We start from the raw sequence: 22,847 nt of genomic DNA, 5'->3' as shown, positions 1-22,847 counted from the left end.
CAGTAACAAAGATTTTACATCTACCCCTGAAGAATCTTCAGGTAGAGACCACTATTCAGTAACAAGATTTTACAGCTACCCCTGCAGACAAAAAATAGGTGGGAGAGAAAAAAATTCGTAAGGGATCCGCGGAACCCAGTGTCTCGTCTACTTTTGCTGTAAATCGCAGGCTCAATAAAAATGAGGAAAAAAATCAATAAAAATATTCCTTTAGAAACTATCTTTTGATTGTAAGAAGCTTCTGTCAAAGTTTGGTATAAATCCAGGATAGTTTATGAATCTAATAAATGTTTTAAAAACTTTAACTGCAGACTGTATTTAATGTTAACTGGAAGAAAAACTAAGTCCATTTATAAGTAAAATACGGACAAACAGGTACAAATTTTAACAAAATTTCCTTCTAGATTCTAGCTTTTGATCATAAACAAGCTTCTGTCCAAATTTGGTACAAATCCAGGATAGTTTAAGAAAGTTATTAAAATTTTAAAAACTTTAACCACAGAGTGAATGAATTGTTTCCTGGCAGAAAAACTAAGTCCATTCATAAGTAAAATACGGAAAAAATGATTTTTTTTTCACAAATTTACTTCTGGATACTATCTTATGATCATAAACAAGCTTCTGTCCAAGTTTGGTAGAAATCCAGGATAGTTTAAGAAAGTTATTAAAATTTCAAAAACTTTATCCAGAGTGAATATTTGTGGACGCCGCCGCCGACGACGACGACGGAATGTAGGATCGCTATGTCTCGCTTTTTCGACTAAAGTCGAAGGCTCGACAAAAAGATTCTAAAAGTGGGAGGTGGGAGATAGAGGGCGGGAGGTGGGAGAAGGGTATCCCCCTGTCCACCCCCTCAAGTAGGGCTCCGACATTCAAAAAAATAACAAGTTGCTAGATGGAAAGTTTGATGTTACTATATAAAGTTTCTGCTTCAAAATGTGGTAACGAAAACATTCTGCACGTAAATATCAACCAATCAAATGATACAAATGATATATGCATTCCGTTGAAACGTTTTCCTTAGAATGGTGGAGCTCCGAGTAAATCGATCAAGACTGGCACACAGCAGCGAAAAATGCTAATAAACATAGAAAAACAAATCGTTGCTACCTGAATTGTCATTTGTACCTTTCTGATATATAGTCTTACCCGTCTGAAGGTGAGAAGCCATGGTCCCATATGCAGGAGAAATTCAAAGAGATTCATTATCTTACTGTTGGGTATTTTATTGACTGTACAATCGCTTGCATATTTACTGTACAATCACTTAGACCTTTCCTGTATAATCGCTTGGTCACATTCATAAAATACATTGCATATGTATTTCATTGTTTGTTCCTTGTCTGGCCTATTATATTCATCTATGGTATTTGAAATAAAATTATGTAAATTTCGTATATCTGCACACAACCTTCGGATTGAATTTGGCAGTTTTTGAAATTTATATATATATATACATATACATCTTAACCAGAAACGGGGCCTCGGTGGCCGAGTGGTCTAAGTAGTCGAACTACTGTATCACTAGCCAGTCAACACTGAGGTTATGAGTTCGACCACAGGTGCCATGTGCACTCGACTCCAATCTTAATTGACTAGGTTTGTCAGTCTAACCGAAGGTCGTGGTTCTCTCCGTGCACTCCGGCTTCCTCCGCCAATAAAAACCGCCACGAAATAGCCCAATAGTGTTGAAAGTGCCGTTAAACACCAATCAATCATAATAAAGAAATAATTTGTAAAAAAATGCTCCTCTGGATCTGTTGGATATGAAATACATATAATTACTTCATGTGTTGATTTTGTTAGCAAAAAAGTTCGAAATTTTTCAATACTTGACAATCAGCAAAAATATATCTATATATTAAGCATTGAAGAAAATCAGGTCCTAAATGCAGTGGAAAAACTTGTTAAATACAATATGATTTAGTTAATCTATTTGAAAATCTTGTCTTGTTGATCATATTTGCTATTTAAAGTTTCTCTCCACTTATTATTGTGTTCAAGATGATATGCAAAAGAGAAAAAAAAAATTGGTAAATTTCGAAATTTAAGGGCAATAATTCTTCTATAAGAAATCGTCAGACAGTTTTTATGTACATGGACAGTAGATAGATCTCAACACAAGTTTGGTTAAATTTGGCCCAATAGTTTCAGAGAAGATTTTTATAAAAGTTAACAACGACAGACGCAAGTAATGAGAGAAGCTCACTTGGCACTTTGGGCAAGGTGAGCTAAAAATGAGGCCAAGGACAAATGTCAAAACATCATTCATCTGATATGATATCTCCAGATTTCTCCTGAAATATAAAGCCTTATACAAAGATCTAAGGCCGCCATTGGTATCGTTGGATTAGGTGAGCCAAAAACTACTTCAAACCCAACAAATATTGTATTATATTAATTTATATTCTTGTTCCAAGTAAGGAGTCTCCTCGGTAATCCTTTTGGTGTTAATTTTGGTTTTATCATCTCTTCAACATTTCTATCGTTTTTTACTTTTAAGAAAAGTTTGGCTTCGAGCATCCCTGAAGAGACATTAAGGTTCATCATAACAAATGGACAAATATGGCCGTATTTTCACCTCAAAAACTACTCTGTGTACAGACTTACCTGTGAAGTTTGGAAAGTTTTAAGGCCTGGCATCCACTAGATATATAAAATTTAAATCTATTTTGCATATCAGAAAGATAAAATCTTTTTTTGAATATGATGGGCATTTTTTTTCCTTCCTGCAGAAGGTGTAAAAATAAACAAACACCTGAATTGCATTTGATACTGTCCACTCAGTTACTACCTTTAACTCACCTATAGATGTGTAGATATCTATTGTCCATGCCAATCAAGGACAATCAATACAATACAAATCAGTTGTTACCTGAGATGGAGCATCTCAAAGTTATATCCCAACTTAGTTTATTTTTACACCTTCAGCAGGGACGGAAAAAAATGCCCATCATAATCCAAAAAAGATTTTTTATTTCTGATATGCAAAATAAATTTAACTTTTATACATCTAGTGGATGCCAGGCCTTAAAACTTTCCAAACTGCACAGGTAAGCCTGTACACAGAGTAGTTTTTGAGGTGAAAATACGGCCATATTTGTCCATTTGTTATGATGAACCTTAATTCTTGAAATGTGTATTTGGTGCAGTAAAATTGGTACTGTTAATGCTATTGCACTGTTAATGCTATTGCACTGTTAATGTTACTGCACTGTTAATGTTAGTGCACTGTTAATGCTATTGCACTGTTAATGTTATTGCAGGTCTTTAATAGTTTCCATTAAATTATTCACACCTTTTCTAAACTCTAGCAATTGTTTAAGAGAGGGACGAAAGATACCAGAGGGACAGTCAAACTCATAGATCGTAAACAAACTGACAACGTCATGGCCAAAAATAAAAAGACAAACAGACAAATAATAGTACAGATGACACAACATAGAAAACTAAAGACTAAGCAACACGAACCTGTTTAACTTCTATCACTGGATTAAACTGTTTCATTGACTTTAAGGGGCCTCGGTGGCCGAGTGGTCTAAGTAGTTAATACTGTAATCACTAGCCAGTCAACACTGAGGTTGTGAGTTTGAACCCTGCTCGTGCGGGTGCACTCGACTCCAATCTTAATGTACTAGGATTGTCAGTTTTCCTATCGAAGGTTGGTGGTTTTCTCCTGGCATTCCGGCTGCCTCCACCAATAAAAACTGACCGCCACGAAATAGCCCAAAAGCGGTGCTTAAAAGTGGCATTAAAACACCAAAAAATCAAAAATCAAAATCATTGACTTTAATATCACCTGATTAAAATACAGATTTGCTTACAAGGAAAAGAGGCTAAAGATAACAAAGGGACATTCAACTCATAAGTTGAAAACAAACTGACAAAGCCACGGCAAAAAAAAATAGAGGCTCTAAAGAGCCTGTGTCACTCACCTTGGTCTATGTGCATATCAAACAAAGGACACTCTCCAACATTGTAGACGAGACAAAAATCTCTTTTTTGTTGATCTTGTACTACCGATCTTTTAGTTTGTTTAGTTTCTCTCTATCTTCTTTAGTTTTTGCTCAAAACACACAAGAGGGTAAAAAAAATCCTCAATTAAGGGCAATCACTCCTATGAAGAGTGACAGTCTACTAACTATATCAGCAAAATTTGACTTTTCATTAGATCTTGACTTGCTGATCATTATTGCTGTTTACAGTTTATCTCTATCTATAATAATATTCAAGATAATAACAAGTAAAATGCTCCGCTGGGAGCAGCTTAATACGACCGCAGAGGTCGAACCCTGAACAGTTGGGGCAAGTATGGACACAACATTCAAGCTTGATACAGCTCTGAATTTGGATTGTGATTAAATATTTGACACAGCATAGGTTTGACACAGAATGAATGTGGTCTAAGAACTTAAAAAATTTTAATTTACCTATTCAAACCATATCATTATTATTTGCTTTTATATATAAATCAGAAATAACCAACTTAAAATGGAAAATTTTAAAGAAAAAAAAAAGGAAAAAAAGGGAAGAAAAAAAACAAGAGGCTCTCAAGAGCCTGAATCGCTCACCTGTAATTTTTTGCTTAAATCTTTCATCAATGATTTTTTTTGCTTTTTAATATATATTAATGAGTGGCTTAAAAATTCCATTGAGATGCTCTTTGTATCTGTTATATTTTCTTCAAAAGCAAAGAAATACATTTTACTCCTATGTTCCATTTTAGCCGTAGTGGCTATGTTTCTTGACGTACAAGAAAATAAAATACAAAATTTATACCAGATACTCAGAAACTCATTCAGCCCAAGTTTGGCTGAAATTGATTCAGCAGTTTCAAAGGAGATGTCGGATTTGCTCAAACTGCTTTGGTTTATGAGATATAAGCCAAAAACTGTATTTTACCCCTATGTTCTATTTTTAGCCATGGTGGCCATGTTTTTTGATGAAACAGAAAATAAAACACAAACTTTATTCTAGATACCCTAAGGATCATTCAGCTTAAGTTTGGTTGGAATTGGTTCAGTAGCTTCAGAGGAGAAGATGTTTGAAATAGTTTACACCAGACGGACGACAACAACGGACGACAATGACGGACGCCAAGTGATGGCTAAAGCTCACCGTTCCTTCAGAACGGTGAGCTAAAAAGGAAAAAAAGATCACTCCCCCCCCCAATTTTTTGAACCCCCTTATGATTCATCACCCCCAAACTCAATCCCAGCCTTCTCTTTGTGGTATGGTACCTTGCAGTACAATTTCAGAGAGATCCATACACTTGAACACAAGTTATTGTCTGGAAACTAGAAAAATGCTTATTTTTTGCCCCTTTTTTGCCCCTTATTCCTAAACATTTTGGGCAATTACCCCCAAACTCAATTCCAGCTTTCCCTTTGTGATATGGAACCTTGTAGTACAATTTCAGAAAGATCCATACACTTACACACAAGTTATTGTCATGAAACTAGAAAAATGCTTGTTTTGTTGCCCCTAATTCCTAAAATTTTGAGGCAATTATCCCCAAAATCAATCCAAGCATTCCCTTTGTGATGTGGAACCTTGTGGTACAATGTCAGAGAGATCCATACACTAAAACACAAGTTATTGTCTGGAAGTTACAAAAATGCTTATTTTTGGCCCCTAATTCCTTAACTGTTGGTACCATAACCCCCAAAATCAATCCCAACCTTCCTTTTGTGGTATTAAACCTTATGATAAAACTTCATAGAGATCCATTCACTTAAACTAAAGTTATTGTGCGAAAACCAATGTGTCTTCGGACGACGACAACGACTAGGCCAACGTCATACCAATATACGACGGCAAAAATTTTTGCGGTCGTATAAATACTGCCAAATTTCCTTAAAATTACCAATTCAGGGGCAGCAACCGAACTACAGATTGTCTAAGTTGTCTGAAAATTTCAGGGCAGATAGATCTTAACCTGATGAACATTTTTATCCCGGTCAGATTTGCTCTAAATGCTTTGGTTTCTGATTTATATATAAAAGCAAATAATGATATGGTTTAAATAGGTAAATTAAAAAAATTTTAAGTTCTTAGACCACATTCATTCTGTGTCAGAAACCTATGCTGTGTCAAATATTTAATCACAATATTGACTTTTATATATAAATCAGAAATAACCAACTTAAAATGGAAAGTTATTATCATGAAACTAGAAAAATGCTTGTTTTTTGCCCCTAATTCCTAAAATTTTGAGGCAATTACCCCAAAAATCAATCCCAACATTCCCTTTGTGGTATGGTACCTTGCAGTACAATTTCAGAGAGATCCATACACTTGAACACAAGTTATTGTCTGGAAACTAGAAAAGTGCTTATTTTTGGCCCCTAATTCCCAACTGTTGGTACCATAATAATTTTGCCTGTCCATTAATATTGTTATCTATTTTAGCACCATTTTGGTATGCACATTCAAAATTTAGACAAATGTAAAATCAACACAACAATATAACAAATTAACATTTTCCTAAACGTTTTGGGCAATTACCCCCAAAATCAATCCCAACCTTCCTTTTGTGGTATTGAACCTTATGGTAAAATTTCATAGAGATCCATTCACTTAAACTAAAGTTAGAGTGCGAAAACCAATGTGTCTTCAGACAACAACGACGACGATGACGCCAACGTCATACCAATATACAACCGCAAAATTTTTTTGCGGCTGGATAAAAACTGCAAAATTTTCTTAAAATTACAAATTCAGGGGCAGCAACCCAACAACGGATTGTCTGATTTGTCTGAAAATTTCAGAGCAGATAGATCTTGACCTTATGAACAATGCTTTGGTTTCAGAGATATAAGCTAAAATCTATATTTTACCCCTATGTTCTATTTTTACCCATGGCGGCCATCTTGGTTGGCGAGCCGGGTCATCGGACACATTTTAAAACTAGATACCCAATCATGATTGTGGCTAGGTTTGGTCAAATTTGGCCCAGTAGTTTCAGAGGAAAAGATTTTTGTAAAAGTTAACGGATGACGATGACAGACAACAACGATGACGGACGCCAAGTGATGAGAAAAGCTCACTTGGCCCATTGGGCCAGGTAAACTAAAAAGACCAAAAGACAAACAACAGTACACAAAACACAACATAGAAAACTACCATAAAGACTGAACAACACAAAACCCACCAAAAACTGACAACTCTGTTCTACTTTCTGTTGTGGTAATTATTACATCAGCCAATGAAATTTCAGCCTTCAAATTTGTGAAGTCATGTATCATTATAACAAAGCAAGAGGATCACGAAAGGTCTTTTCATCGAAAACAGAGGGTTGTCAGATCCTAGTAAGCAAAGGATGTAGACATGATCCGTATTGATTGATCTTCTCATTCTCTAACCTGAAACATGATATTTTTTCCCTTGGCCTTACAAGTTGGGATATAAGACAACAAAACACATTGATATGTATGCATGTATTCTCTTTTTTTTTTTTAATTTTAAATACAATGAAATGATGGATGTTTGTGTATGTTCTCCGCTTCCCTGATCAAACTAAGCACATGACAAAAATCAACAGTAGGTAACAATGTCATACCAAATTTTAGCTTGAATTCACTCATGCATGAAATATAGGTCATGGTGGACAAACTATATATATAGTACAAAAAAATACTGTCAACATACAGATTTATAGAGAGCAGACCAAGATGATGTACTTTTATACAGTATTTTTTTTTATCTTGACAATAAGATAATTTGTGACAATCTAATTATAACAAATAAAACTTTTTCTATATGACAACCTTCATTGTTTAAGACACATTAATAAATGATATTAATATATGAATGTTATGATTTATGCATAAAACTTTTGATGATGGCATGATTGCACATTACTTGTGTATTTATTTGATAGATTTTTGGCCTAAATTATATGAGGGTCTAAATATTTGAGGGTCTAAATTGGAGGTCCTTTATTTATGAATTCTTGTATTTAGGTCATTTTCTGTATTCTTTATAATTTAGAACCCCATTATTCTCTTTTCTTTTTTCCCCCTATTTTCTCTATTTTTTATTTTGTTGACCCTTTTTTCTGTAGTAGTTGCCCATTATTCTCTATTCTGTAAACCCAATTCATGAAAATTGTGGATTGGATGAAAGTGGAACAGATTGAGGATAAAAGTACTTTGAGTGGAATTAGTTTCTCTCATAAGTTCAATCGTTACTAATTTTAGTACTAGTAAGCCAAAAAAGTAATAATTAGTGTGGCCTTAAATTTTTTTCTTCAGATGCACAACAATGTTACAATTCCTTATTTCATTTATCTGATTTATTACACAACCGTAGTTTTCTCTGTAACTCAATTGACTCAGGGGAGGTAACTCTTTATAGATTTTTTTTTTTAATAACTAGCAACACACAGGTAAAATTCACATTTTGTCAAGTTTTAAAGGAATACACTAACTTCTTTTTTCAAATCTGATCAAAACTAAGTTTGAATTAAGTTGACACATCAAAAATTCTAATTATCATTAATGCTTTGAAAAAATCAAGGAACCAGTATATTTAACATATAAACAAATAAACCTTGAATAACATATAAAAGGAAATAAATGTGATATATGCTTCTCAACAATCTGAAAATTTGTACTGAATCATTTAAATTTTTTGACAGAACTGAACCCAATGTTTCTAATGATCTGTGTCATGCTTTGAACAAAATATACACCAATGAAGGACATATTTATAAGGTTCTGAAAGTGAATAATCAGCTAAAATTATATATCATTACTTCTTGGAAATTGGTAAATTATTATTTTTGAGATCTAAAAATAGATTTTTTTAGTGATGTCTAAAGGAGTGTTTACACTATACGATTCACCATCCCATTTCATACGGTCCTGCAGGAAAATCTTAGTGATATGTTCACAAGATATGATTTTCCATTCGATTAACCAAGTGAGTTGATTTTAGATTTCACCTGGTGGGATTTTTGTCGAAAGCAGATGCACAGATAAAAGTTGAATCAAAATAATAAAAGAAAATCATACCGTGTAAACGTACCTCTACTTGAAGAGAAAATTTAAAAATTGAATTTTGAGATCTTAAACTTTTTTGGTAGAATGCAAAAAATATGATAACATAAAATACTTTAACAACTCCTTATAAACTGGAAACTATCACAACAAATAAGTAAATATTTATAGATTATCGTTGATCATCTCAAGGAGATTGATTTTCTCGCTTGAGCCGGTACGGCGAAAGCGAGAAAAGCAATCGAGTTGAGATGACCAATGATAATCTGTTTATCGCTATTTTACCTATGATGACGTTGTCAATTTCATGTTAATTTCATTAGCAACGGCATGTGCCCCCTAGTTTCTAGCGATAATTTTCATATCACTCTACTCCGCTGAGAAAGGAAATTATCAGTCAGTAAGATCAAAGGAAATTTTTGTAAAATAGCAAAAAAAATATATATATAAAATTTAGCGCTATTATATTGTTTTTTTTAGACAGTCCCAAAAACTTAGTTGAATAGTTGAAAAGTTTATTTCTACTGATATTTTTCTTTCATGCATCACTGAAAAACAGATATTTAATTAATTTTGTGATAAAAATTTATTTTGGATACATAAAAAAAATATCATGTTCTCATTTGAACATACATGTTAACTAAACTACTGCCTGATAATACAAAATTTTTTAATTTAAACTTTTTGATTTATAGATTTTAAAAAAGAAAAATTAAATAATAAAAAAATACAGTATAGGATTGTAGGACATGTTCCTGTAACATAAGATGTCAGAAAATTTTAAAAATACAATATACTTTTAACAGCCTTGTCATATTATTCTGTTCCTGTTAAAAATCATTTCAACATATATGGCCTAATGAGGCCAACACGAAATACATCACAATGTATTACAGCTATTCCCAATAAGTATCAAGCATTATACAAAATTTAAAGAGGCCTTAATAAAAATATTCTTTGATTCTCAATTTTTTGAAGGAAACAATCAAATAACTAAATAAATGGAGAATGTGTCCTGATGCCCCCACTTGCATATAACTTTATAAAGGGACATAACTTAAGTACAATAAAAGTTACACAACCCAAATTCCATCTTGATCTGTGTTTTGAGGTAATAAGCATTGTGCATAAGTTTCATAACATTTGGTTGCGACAAACTAACGTTAGAGAACAGAAACAAAAAATTCAACATTTTTTCCATTTGTGAACGGGCATGACTCTACAGCGGTAAAAGTGACGCCACCCAAATTCAAACTTGATCTGAGTTTTGTGATGATAAGCATTGTGTATAAGTTTTACAACATTTGGTTGAGGCAAACTAAAGTTAGAAAACGGAAACCCAATTTCGGGACGTACGGATGGACAGACAAGGGTAAACCTTAATGCCCCTCTACTATAGCAGGGGCATAAAAATAAGGCAGATAGTAAATGATGGACTTGATGTGTGAGAATCTAAGAATATTTCTATTATCATTTTATGGCAAACTGTAAATTCAGAAGTTAATGATTTTTTTTTATGCAAAACATGTAAGAAGGTAAAAAATCAAGTGGTAGAAAATTAGAAGCTTAGAATTGTTGACACAAACATGCTTATTCTAACATTAGGGTGTGATGTCAAAGAATGCATTAAATTCTGATTTTACAGTTACACATAGACACAACAGTAGTTTCAGAAAAAATAAATTTAAATAAAATCACAGTTTTTGTTGGCACGTTATGACCTGATTAAGTAGACACACTTTTAGACAATTCACAAAATAATAATTTTCCCTTCCATGACAAAAGTTTAACATAAGTTATTCCCCCTTTGTGAAGTTTCTTTTTTTTCAATTATCTGATATAAAAATTTTCATGTTTTATACAATACTACATTTCATAGATGGAAAAAATTCTTTCTCGATCTGTTAAAATGTTTTTATTATAAAGTAAAAAATAATTTATCACCATGACTTTCCTTTTTGAATTTTCCTCGGAGTTCGGTATTTTTGTTATTTTACTTTTTATCACCATCAAAGTTGACTGAATAAATGTATTATATCAATTTTGTTTTCCTCTCAACAATTTGGTAAGATATTTTCAAGATGTTGTTTCTCTAAAAAAAAAAAGATTGAATAAAAGTTCAAAAACCCACATTGTCAGATATATTTTTGTAAAATTCCAACTCTTATGTCAGGACTGGTCTTTTTCCTTAAGGAAATTAGATCAGAGGAAAGGTGATTATATTCTGTAATTTGTCTGAAAGTAAGTAAAAATATAACTTTTTTGTTAACAATTTTGTAAAGAACTATTTGTTTAACCTTATATTTACATAGAATAATTACTTGCTTACTCTTACATTAGGTGTAAAAATACCATTGAAAATATATAATCTGGCAATAGATCAACAGTGCCAGAACTCGTTACCATTTTTTCTCACAGAATCAAACAGACAGATATTCATTTAGTTCCCTGTTATCCTTTACAAATGAACATATGTCAACTAAAGATATTTGTGGAGGAAACTCAAAGTATCAACTTTAGAGCCAAATAATTGTTAAATGTATAATGTATAGTTAATCAAAGTTATGGAAATAAATGAGGAATGTGTCCATTTTGTGGTAATAAGCATTGTGTACAAGTTTCATAACATTTGGTTGAGGCAAACTAAAGTTAGAGAACGGAAACCAATTTTGGGACATACGTACGGACGTACAGACGGACAAGGTAAAACTTAATGCCCCATCCGCTACGGCGGGACATAAAAAAGGTAGATCCCTCTGCTTGTTAATTAAAAGATGGGCAAATATTTTTCTCACACCGATCAATATGTGAAAATAGAGCAAAAATTTGAGAAAAAAAAAGATAGATCACTGTACTTGTTTTTGAAAAGATGGGCAAATCTAATATGTTATGGAAAATTTGGAAACATGAGAAGAGAATATACTTACTCATTCAATCTTATCCTTGTAACAAAAAGCCACAAACATTCACATGTACTTATCCATTAAAGATAGATAACTTTCAATGGCGTTTCTAAATTAGGTGTAAATCAATGTTTAAGTTAAATTCTTTCCCCCTTTTTTTTCTATACATTCAAACTTGTAGCTTGTATAAAACTTAGGATTTGAATCTAAATAACCTACAAAAAAGTCAAGTTAGCAGATTCCAAATCTCACTTATGACAGAAATATTACGAACTTATGGAATTTCCTAATCAATAAATCTTAAGTAGACAGTTCATATAGAAATATACAACATCACTTCCACTTTTCTTTAAGGAAGAAAACATTATTTTTTCTTCGTACTGTAAAATGTATTGAAATGTAAGAAAATTCTGGCTTTAAATAAGGACAAAAGTTAACACAAAACTTCTCAAGTATGCTACTACAAAAAGCACTCACTACATAGGGAAAAAATTAATTAACCATAAAAAAAATAAATGTTTTAAGGAGGTAAACAGAATTTGACACATGAAGGTAGTAGCCCTAAATACATTGCACAAAATAATATGTGTATATTGATAACAACTTTATGTACATGAATACTGACTATATGATCAACAAGCGTAGAATATAATTTGACAGAGCCTTGTTTAGAGGTTTTGGCGCTCTGAAACAAGACCCTAAACAAGGTCTAGTGAAACAGGACTAAAATCACAATTGGTACTGTAATTTCATAGCAAAATATAAATGTTAAGGAAAATTTTAACATAAATTTGAAGATAAGTAAAAAAAAAACTCATCATTTACCATTCAGATGAGTTAGGAGTTTATTGTAATTAATCATGTTTAGATTACCTGGAAACATTGAGTAGTCTTTAGAATCAACTCTTACATTTTTAGACGACCCCCTTTTATGCTTTGGCACGTACTTTCAACTAAGTCCTGTTCCCAACCCTGTTTAAGAAATACATATATGTGTATAAGTAAACATCTAATTATAATATAAATAAGTTCAACAATAACAATAGAACAGGGAAAAACCATGCTTTAGGCCACAACAATTTCATTTTTAGTTTTTAAAACTTGCACCAGTAGGATCGTTAACTTTCAAAACTTCATGCAGATAACCACTTTTAATTAACCATATCCATTTTTCTTATTGAACTTTAAATTTCTCATCTGGTTTCCTGTTTAGCATATATTTATTACAGTTTTTCTATTTATCTGTCAAGATTTTTTGTATTAATACATTTCAATTCGTGATTTATGATTATATCTATTAAAACTTTGAATATACATTATTTGAAATATGCCTTTGACAGAAGATGCAAAAAACAATTATTACATTAAAATCATGATAGAAACTGTTGCAATCTAAAACATATTTAATGTCATATAATTTTTTTTTTATTATTTATTTGTTATTTTAGTTTTATTATAACAATAATAAGCAACTTGCATATAATATTCAAAAATGACTTAAATGATGGAATTTTGATATTTCTGTTGATGCATATGGGATAAAAAATAGTATTGAAAATATCTATCTGTTAAGAGTCTGGTGCAAAATAGATACTTTCAGAACTACACGAAAAATTGTTGTGGCCTTATAGATAAAAATTACATGCAATAAATCTTACAACCGAAAATAGAAAGTCATTTTCTTAACAATTCTTGTGCATTCCACCTTAATAAATAACAAAACAGAATCACCCTTCCACAGCCGCACCCCCCCCCCCCCCCCCCCCCCTATTTGTACTTTATTTTTTTTTCCATATTGTGAAAAAGTACAAATATAAGTTTAATTTTTGATTTGTTTAGTCTTTTCATTTTTTTTGTCACTATTACATTCAACAGAATTGTTTTATGCAAAAATGGTAATTCATTAAAAACAATAATACCTTATGAATATTAAGTGCCAATCTGTCTAAGAATCAGGCAGTGGTGAAAACATGACAAACAAAAATGTGTCCATAGTACACGGATGCCCCACTCGCTATATCATTTTCTATGTTCAGTGGACAGTGAAATTGGGGTCAAAACTTTAATTTGGCATTAAAATTAGAAAGACCATATCATAGGGAACATGTGCACTAAGTTTCAAGTTGATTGGACTTCAACTTCATCAAAAACTACCTTGACCAAAAACTTTAACCTGAAGCAGGACAGACGGACGGACGGACGCACAGACAGAAAAACATACACCCCTCTACTATCAGAGGTGGGGCATAATAAAAACCCACTCAAGTTTGCATTAATTTAAGTTCAAAATGTATAATGGTGCATGAATATATAATTTGTTTCCTTTTCCAGTTCTGGTAATTCAAGATATGACTTGGTTAAAATGCACTAGAAATTACCAATTAAGGGGAGCTAACTCATTAATTTGCTATCATTCTAACCAAAAGTTATCTAGAAATTTCTCGAATTACCAGACATGCAGAAACAAAAGACCTACCATTTCTAACTCAGGATGAGGGTAACTTCCAAATAGGATGGTTAGATCAGTGGGTTTTTTCTGCCATGTTTTGATATTCTTCTAAATTTCCACGTTTTAGATGTTTTGTTTGTAATAAGACGATATAAAAGCTCAATAGAGCTTATGATTTCTGAATATTGATCTCGTCTATAAATAAAGCTTTTGAACTTGAACTGATTCTTACAAAGACTGGCACCTTACGAATATTAGTCAAAATCAAGATTTTTAAATCGCAACCTGACCTTCAAAATATAAGACAAGAAAATTTTCAACAGTACATTAAAATACAGTAATTTTGAAAGAACAAATAAAAATCTAATATAGGAAAATATTGTTTACACAAAGAGACAAGTAGAATTTAAACAAGCCAATGAAAATACAGTTGACATTTAAAAAGGACCAATAGAAATCTATATAACAAATCAAATACAGACAAAATCTTAGTACTTTTATACAAAGCAACAGGTATAATTTAAGCAAGCCTGTACGAGGGTCTTGATGGGGGTCCTTCATTTCTCTATTCTTTATATTTCAGCATCCTATTTGATATTCTCTTATCATAATTTTTTGGCCTATTTTTCTCTATTCTTTATATTTTGCGCCCTTTTATTCTGCACTTTTAGCCCATTATTCTTAATTCTGTAAACCCCATCCAGACCCTTTTGTACCAAATGAAATAATCAAGGAAAACTGCTTCAACATATAGACTAGATAGGTAATACCTGATTAAAAGATTAACATTCATATATTCAAGCATCTAAATAAATACAATATCATGCTAAAAATAAGGTGTCATGAAAAATAAAAGGGGAGACAATCAGTTTGAAATTCTAAATATGCCTGGGTTTTATTTAACATGCTTCTTGAAAAACAATAAAAGTTATGACTTTGAGAGGGGGAAAAAAAGAAAATAAATAAAGAAAATATGATCTTAAAATTGAAGCATTGAAAATCTTGAGGATATGTCTTGTGCGCTTTGCTTAATTTTCTATAGGGATTCTTTTTCCCTTTTCATTTATTTATAGCACTAATAAAACATTAAAATGATGCAATAATATGCCATAGTCAGCACTGAGATTATGAACCTTTTTTGAGCAAATCAAGACTCGGAAAGTAAACAACAGTTTAGATGTACAACCATTTTATAAATACAAATTAAAAAAAAAAGAGTTTGGCCTTATTCAACTCAGTAGTAAGTGCTTCTGTACTGACATGATCAAATTTTTCTTAGTTTCTCTGTTCATAAATTCCGAAATTATTCAGAAACTAAGGTTTTTATCTCCCTCAGGCAAAGATGACCTTAGGTGGATTTAGCTATTCCCTTTAGGCTTCTCATGTATTTGTATAAACTTAGCTTTCAAATTTTTGGAATTGAGAGTTCTTGATGAAAATTAATTCAGAAAGTGTTTCGGACACACTAAATTCAAATGCCATAAACAGGTATTTTGTCAGTTTGGAAGTTTTTTCGTTTGCAATTCTGATTAACATAAAATTTGCATAAGCTTCATTGTCTCTTATTTCCAGGAAATGAGTGAAGTGCATCTAACAGTCAATTTGTGGATTCTAAAACAAACAAAAAAAACAGATGAGAAGGAAACCTGCATATTAAATTATTAAACATTCTACCTCTAACTCCTCGAGGACAGAAGAGTATTGAGGACAGAAGAATATACAGGACTGAAATAATAATGATAATGGCAACATTGAGAAGTGAATATAAAATATAGATGTAAATGTATGATGTCAGTAACAATCAGTTAATGCACGTCTCACTTTATCAATAAACTTGAAAATCCTGTAGTGAGTAACCGTAGTAACTCAACTTTTAAAATTTCAAAAGGACATTTTTTTTTAACTTAAATTTAAGACTTCAAGAGACAGTAAATATTTTGAAGTTCGCAGAGGCACTAGTTTACATTTAACCTCCTAGCACTAGTTCAAATTTAACTTCTTAGCACTAGTTCAAATTTAACCTCTTAGCACTAGTTTAAATTTACCCTCCTAGCACTAGTTCAAATTTAACCTCCTAGCACAAGTTTTAATTTAACCTTCTAGCATAAGTTTAAATTTAACCTCCTAGCACTAGTTCAGATTTAACCTCCTAGCATTAGTTCATATTTAACCTCTAGCACATCTTAATTTTTCCTCCTACCCTAAATATCAAACTTTAAATGAAAGTTAAGCCTGACATAAATCTTATTTTCAAGATATTTAATTGGCCCTCTAAATTGATCATGGATGGATCTATGATAAGCAGAAGAAAGAAAACATTGTATTTAAAAGTGAGAAAGGGCTATTCCATTAAAATGTATGTGGGAGGGTAGGAAGGGAAGTTTAATTATTGAATGTGGGTCATGGGTCTTTTTTCAGTATGCGTCTATTACCATTATGCAATATTATCTAAAAAATGGTTCTTGGTTGCAGGTATATTTTGAAAGTCCCTTCCTACCCTCCCACATACATTTAAATGGAATAGCCCTAACATCCAAATCACTTGTGAGTTACCAACAATGAAAATTTAACAAAAAAATATATGGATGATCACAGTATTTTAAGCAACAAAAAATATTTCCTGTGATTTTTATCTCTTAATAGATTCTACAACTAAACAAAAACCCACAGTTTAATACATTAAACATCATCCTGTTAATGTCAGGAATTTCGTTGTTACTCAGAAAAATAATTATAACAAAAACATTTTCACCCTGTAACTTTCTACAATAAATTTCTAAAAATAGAATGAATAAATTACAGTATTTTGACTACAAGGTGTGCAATATATATATTTTTTTACAATTTTTTTTTATCACATTTTAACAAGAATCTATAAACTTTTCATTTCAATAAACATGTTTCTGTAATCAGCAGTTTAATACTGTTGCTGAAAAAAAATTAAAGACTAGAATTGACATTAGAGTTAGTTCCCCTTCCTTCTTGTGGGTAGTCTTTCCTTGGACTTCTAGGACGACCTCTGCCCCTGTAGCCTTCTCCTCGACCTCTACCTCTGTAACCATAGCCACGACCTCTCTGCCCTGACTGTGGTCTTGGTCCACCATATTGTCTCTGGTCTTGTCTTCGTTGGTTCTGTGGATTTTCTGAAAAAAAATTATCAATTTATGGTCAGGGTCGAATTAACAAATAGTTCATAGCATGCAGGCCATAAGTCAGTTCATATAATCCAGGCCTTTTGATCATAAAACTTTACTTAGTAATCAGAGTACAAAATTTGAACACCAAACATTAAATCCAGAATTGCTGGTTGATATCTGCAATGGAGTACATTACAATAACTGTACTTGAAACTTTTAACTCTGGTGGATAGTTGTCTCATTGGCAATCATACCACATCTCTGGTGGATGGGTGACTCATTGGCAATCACACCCCCTCTCTGGTGAATAGGTGTCTCATTGGCAATCATACCACGTCTCTGGTGGATGGTGGATAGGTGTCTCATTGGCAGTCATACCACGTCTCTGGTGGATGGTGGATAGGTGTCTCATTGGCAATCAGACCATGTCTCTGGTGGATAGGTGTCTCATTGGCAATCATACAGCTTCTTTGGTGGATGGTGGATAGGTGTCTCATTGGCAATCATACCACGTCTCTGGTGGATAGTTGTCTCATTGGCAATCATACAGCGTCTTTGGTGGATGGTGGATTGGTGTCTCATTGGCAATCATACCACATCTCTGGTGGATAGGTGTCTCATTGGCAATCATACCATATCTCTGGTGGATAGGTGTCTCATTGGCAATCATACCACGTCACTGGTGGATAGGTGTCTCATTGGCAATCACACGTCTCTGGTGGATAGGTGTCTCATTGGCAATCATACCACGTCTCTAGTGGATAGGTGGTTCATTGGCAATCATACCACATCTCTGGTGGATAGGTGTCTCATTGGCAATCATACCACATCTCTGGTGGATAGGTGTCTCATTGGCAATCATACCACGTCTCTGGTGGATAGGTGTCTCATTGGCAATCATACCACATCTCTGGTGGATAGGTGTCTCATTGGCAATCATACGTCTCTGGTGGATAGTTGTCTCACTGGCAATCATACACCTCTGGTGGATAGGTGTCTCATTGGCAATCATAACACATCTCTAGTGGATAGGTGTCTCATTGGCAATCATACCACATCTCTGGTGGATAAGTGTCTCATTAGCAATCATACCACATCTCTGGTGGATAGGTGTCTCATTGGCAATCATACCATATCTCTGGTGGATAGGTGTCTCATTGGCAATCATACCACGTCTCCTTATTTTGATATAAGGTAAGGACAGAGAAATGAGTGTGTAAGATGGCTTTAATTATGTATCATGAAACCTTTTGTAAAATGATGTCTCTGTTCATGTATATTATTACTTAATAAATTCTACTTTGTTTCAGTTTGGTATGAGGATAATGAAAAAGTCTATGATATTTTTAGATTATTCTTCAAACAAGAGGGAATTTCCCAGCCAAAATCTCACGGAAGAGTGACAGCCCTGAGATGAGATTGAGCAGAGAAACTTTCTAGAGTTTGAAAGACCATTGATAATCTGCTTATTCCTATTTTCCTAGGCAACTATTCTCTTTCTATTGGACTGAGAAAATCCCATATCATTAGAGTAGCACGATATAAAAAATTATCATAAACAAGCATTCTGAGAGTATTGCACGGCAATACATAGTCCCCTTCCGGTTAAAAATGCATTGTACTGGAACAAAATGCTAACTTGATCTATAACTTGTCATGATGTAAACTATATAACAAATATCAAGTCAATATCTTCAAGCATGACGAAAAAAAGTGTGGAAAACTGATTATTTAAGTGAATTTTCTTAGTCTGAGGACCATAACTCTGCACATAATCATCAGACCAGAATAAAATTCGAACTTGATCTGTAACTTGTCATGATAAAACAATATACCAAATAACAAATCAATATCTTCAAGCACAAAGAAAAAAAGAGTGGAAAATTGATTTGCCGGACTGACGGATGGACAGACAGAGTGCAAACCTAAAGTCCCCTCGACTTCGTCGGTAGAGGACTAAAAAGATCAAAAGAAAATTTGAGAAAATAGCGATAATTACCACTATCCTGTTTTTGTATAAAGAGGAAGTCAAGACACAGATCTTTACAAAGCTTTTCCAGAACTAGTATTGGCATTGTCCATAAGGATATTCACAAGTCTGTTTCAAAATAAGATGCTTTTTAGAATACTTATATAAATTGATAGTTTATAAATAACGGAACCTAAAAAGCAGAAAAAAATGAAAGCTTTTTGTCCTTGTTTTTGAAATATAATCAATTGAAAATTTGTCTGGAATTGATTCTCTCTAGATTTTTCATACACTTAGCATTGGCATCTTTAATTTCAGAAACTATGAAAAAATAACAAGGATTTTATAAATTTTTTAAAAAAATGCCTTTTTAATAAAAACTATATATGTAATAAAATTATGAAAAGAAATTAAGGTTTATAGGCCATTTTTTTATTGTCACTAAATGGATAAAACAAGAGGATTCCGAATATCTGAAAAAGGTCAAAAACAAGAGCAGCAATCATCCTTAAGAAGACACAGATATTTCCAATGCTTTTCCGGAACTAGTAAATTTTCAGCACACTGCATTCAATGATTTTTTCTCAAGATCTGAAGCTAACGACAATCAACACAACCCAAAGCCCCTCGCCCCACTTGTTCTCTTGATTCTAGACCCTTTTTTTCTGTTATTAATGTTGGCCATACCTCTGCTATCCTGGCTGCTACTAGGTCTTGGTGATGACTTGTCATAGCCCTGTAAATAATAAAAATTTGTTGATGCATTCAGAGATTCAGAGAAAATTTTGATGCATTCAGACAGATTCAGAGAAAATTTCAATGCATTAAAACAGATTCATAGAAAATTTTGAAGCATTTAAACAGATTCTGAGAAAATTTTTAATGCTGTCTTCACAGTGAACCACCAACCCAAAGTTTCAAACAGGCCTGTAAGAATTTTACTACAGGCCAAAAGAATTTTAATATGGTTTTCCATAAGATGAGGACAGATTCAGAGAAAATTTCAATGCCTTCAGATAGATTCAGAGAAAATTTCAATGCCTTCAGACAGATTCAGAGAAAATTTCAATGCGTTCAGACAGATTCAGAGAACATTTCAATGCCTTCAGATAGATTCAGAGAAAATTTCAATGCCTTCAGACAGATTCAGAGAAAATTTCAATGCCTTCAGACAGATTCAGAGAAAATTTCAATGCCTTCAGACAGATTCAGAGAACATTTCAATGCCTTCAGACAGATTCAGGGAACATTTCAATGCCTTCAGACAGATTCAGAGAAAATTAGCATGACAATTGGTTTTATAAGTGATTTCATAACTGCCTTGTAAACTGGTAAATCTTAAATAAACATAATTCCTACAACCTTACTTTGTTTAACACAAATTTTAACCTCTGCCAATCCAACATAAAATACTTTAAACCTTAGTTCACCATGTTCCAGAATTCATATTATTCCCAACCATTCATACACAATAAACCACTCAAATAACTGTTCCTGGTTGTCAATCATTACACACAACCCCCTACTAAAAAGCAGATATTCACACCCAATAAACCACTCAAAATAACTGTTCCTGGTTGTCGATCATTACACACAACCCCCACCTAAAAAGCAGATATTCACACCAAATAAACCACTCAAATTACTGTTCCTGGTTGTTAATCATTACGACCAACTCCACATAAAAAGCAGACATATCTGTACCTGAACATGAAGAGAATTCTTAAGTCGTTGTTGTAGTTCTGCTACTTCTTCTGTTGCCTTACGATCCAGTCCATGTGGATGTGCGTCCTCACCTAAAATTCAGAATACTGATATCTAATAATGTTCTACATAATTAGTAAAAACTTATAATTCAGAATACTGATATCTAATAATGTTCTACATAATTAGTAAAAACTTATAATTCAGAATACTGATATCTAATAATGTTCTACATAATTAGTAAAAACTTATAATTCAGAATACTGATATCTAATAATGTTCTACATAATTAGTAAAAACTTATAATTCAGAATACTGATATCTAATAATGTTCTACATAATTAGTAAAAACTTATAATTCAGAATACTGATATCTAATAATGTTCTACATAATTAGTAAAAACTTATAATTCAGAATACTGATATCTAATAATGTTCTACATAATTAGTAAAAACTTATAATTCAGAATACTGATATCTAATAATGTTCTACATAATTAGTAAAAACTTATACCATGAACCAAGGATAAAGCTATTAAGACCAAACAGGATGTTCCAGTATATAAAAATACTCCCTTAATTCAGTAATTAAAAAAAAATAAAGGCCCGCATCAAATTAGTGTATTGTTCTACAGATCAATCTTGAGCTGTTTTTTTTTTAAGAATGAGTTACAACTGTTGACCCAAGTTCAATCAGCATGAATGAAATTATTGAACCATCGGTTCTTACTTTGATCTGATAAAATAAGAATTTTGACTTCCTAAATTTACGGAAACATGCACAAATTTAAGTAGTCTATTGATTTTTGGACAAAAATATGTGAAAGCCGCTAAAATTATTTATTCTGTCTTCCCTCTTCTTGTATCAAAATTCTCAGCTTTTCATAAAATTGCATTTCACACCCTTATGAGTCAAGAGTGTTATCACCGACTTCTCATTGACATAAAACCACACATCTCCTGAAACCTGACACAAATCTTTGTTGTGCATGAAGGACAGATAATTGACATGTTTGAAATGGACTGAAAACCCCTGACTTGATCTTCACTCAACATACAGTGATTGGTTCTTCCTAAATTAGACACTGGTACCCATAACTGTGTAAAATGCTAATTTTGACCTTAAAGAAAGGTTAAGTCCCTAACTGAATTAAACTTTGTCGTCAGGGTAACTACACCAGAGAGAAGTGGTGACTTACTGGTTGCCATTTCTACTGACTCTACAGAAAATGCCATAGAATAAAATGACTGGTTCCCTCCAACATCAACTACTTACTTTCTGAATGAGAGACAGGTGTTGTTTCACTGGTTTCCATATTTACTGGTTCCTCGGTACTGGCCACAGAAGAGACAGATGGACGGCGAATAGAATATGTACATTTTACTGGAACAACTGTAGAGATATATAAGATTAGTTTAAGACAATGTAATTGAGAGAGATCCGAAGAATACGATCTAAAGCATATCTTTTCAGTCTTGTTATATTTTCTGTGAACATGGCATGTTTGAAATACACCTTATCACTGTTTATTCCAATCCGGATAAGTTCTGATATTACGCAACTTTTTCATGATATCACAATCCAGTTGAAGCTTTCTGGGGCCCTGTTTAAACAATGTATTTAGTATAAAACTATTCAAAGAGACATGTAAACCCTTCAAACAAAGCATTGTGATAATTTTA

General features: G+C 32.7%; 1 protein-coding gene across 7 annotated transcripts in view; it reads right to left on the bottom strand.

Moving 5' to 3' along the window:
- Positions 1-14,723: 14,723 nt before the first annotated feature.
- Positions 14,724-22,847, bottom strand: part of LOC127718407 (spermatogenesis-associated serine-rich protein 2-like) — a 42,630-nt gene continuing 34,506 nt past the window's right edge. For 5 of the 7 annotated variants that reach the window (XM_052224420.1, XM_052224419.1, XM_052224418.1 and 2 more), the window contains exons 12-15: positions 22,441-22,557; positions 21,165-21,256; positions 20,148-20,196; positions 14,724-17,497 (exon numbers count right to left, since the gene is read on the bottom strand). In XM_052224420.1, the coding sequence (XP_052080380.1) occupies positions 17,295-17,497; positions 20,148-20,196; positions 21,165-21,256; positions 22,441-22,557 (461 nt within the window). In that variant the 3' untranslated portion in view covers positions 14,724-17,294. The remainder of the gene's footprint in view (positions 17,498-20,147; positions 20,197-21,164; positions 21,257-22,440; positions 22,558-22,847) is intronic. The other 2 variants (XR_007989811.1, XR_007989812.1) reach the window with 2 other exon arrangements.

The sequence above is a fragment of the Mytilus californianus genome, unplaced genomic scaffold, assembly GCF_021869535.1.
Source record: "Mytilus californianus isolate M0D057914Y unplaced genomic scaffold, xbMytCali1.0.p SCAF_10, whole genome shotgun sequence".
Taxonomy (NCBI): domain Eukaryota; kingdom Metazoa; phylum Mollusca; class Bivalvia; order Mytilida; family Mytilidae; genus Mytilus; species Mytilus californianus.
This window is presented reverse-complemented; position numbering and strand designations above follow the sequence as displayed.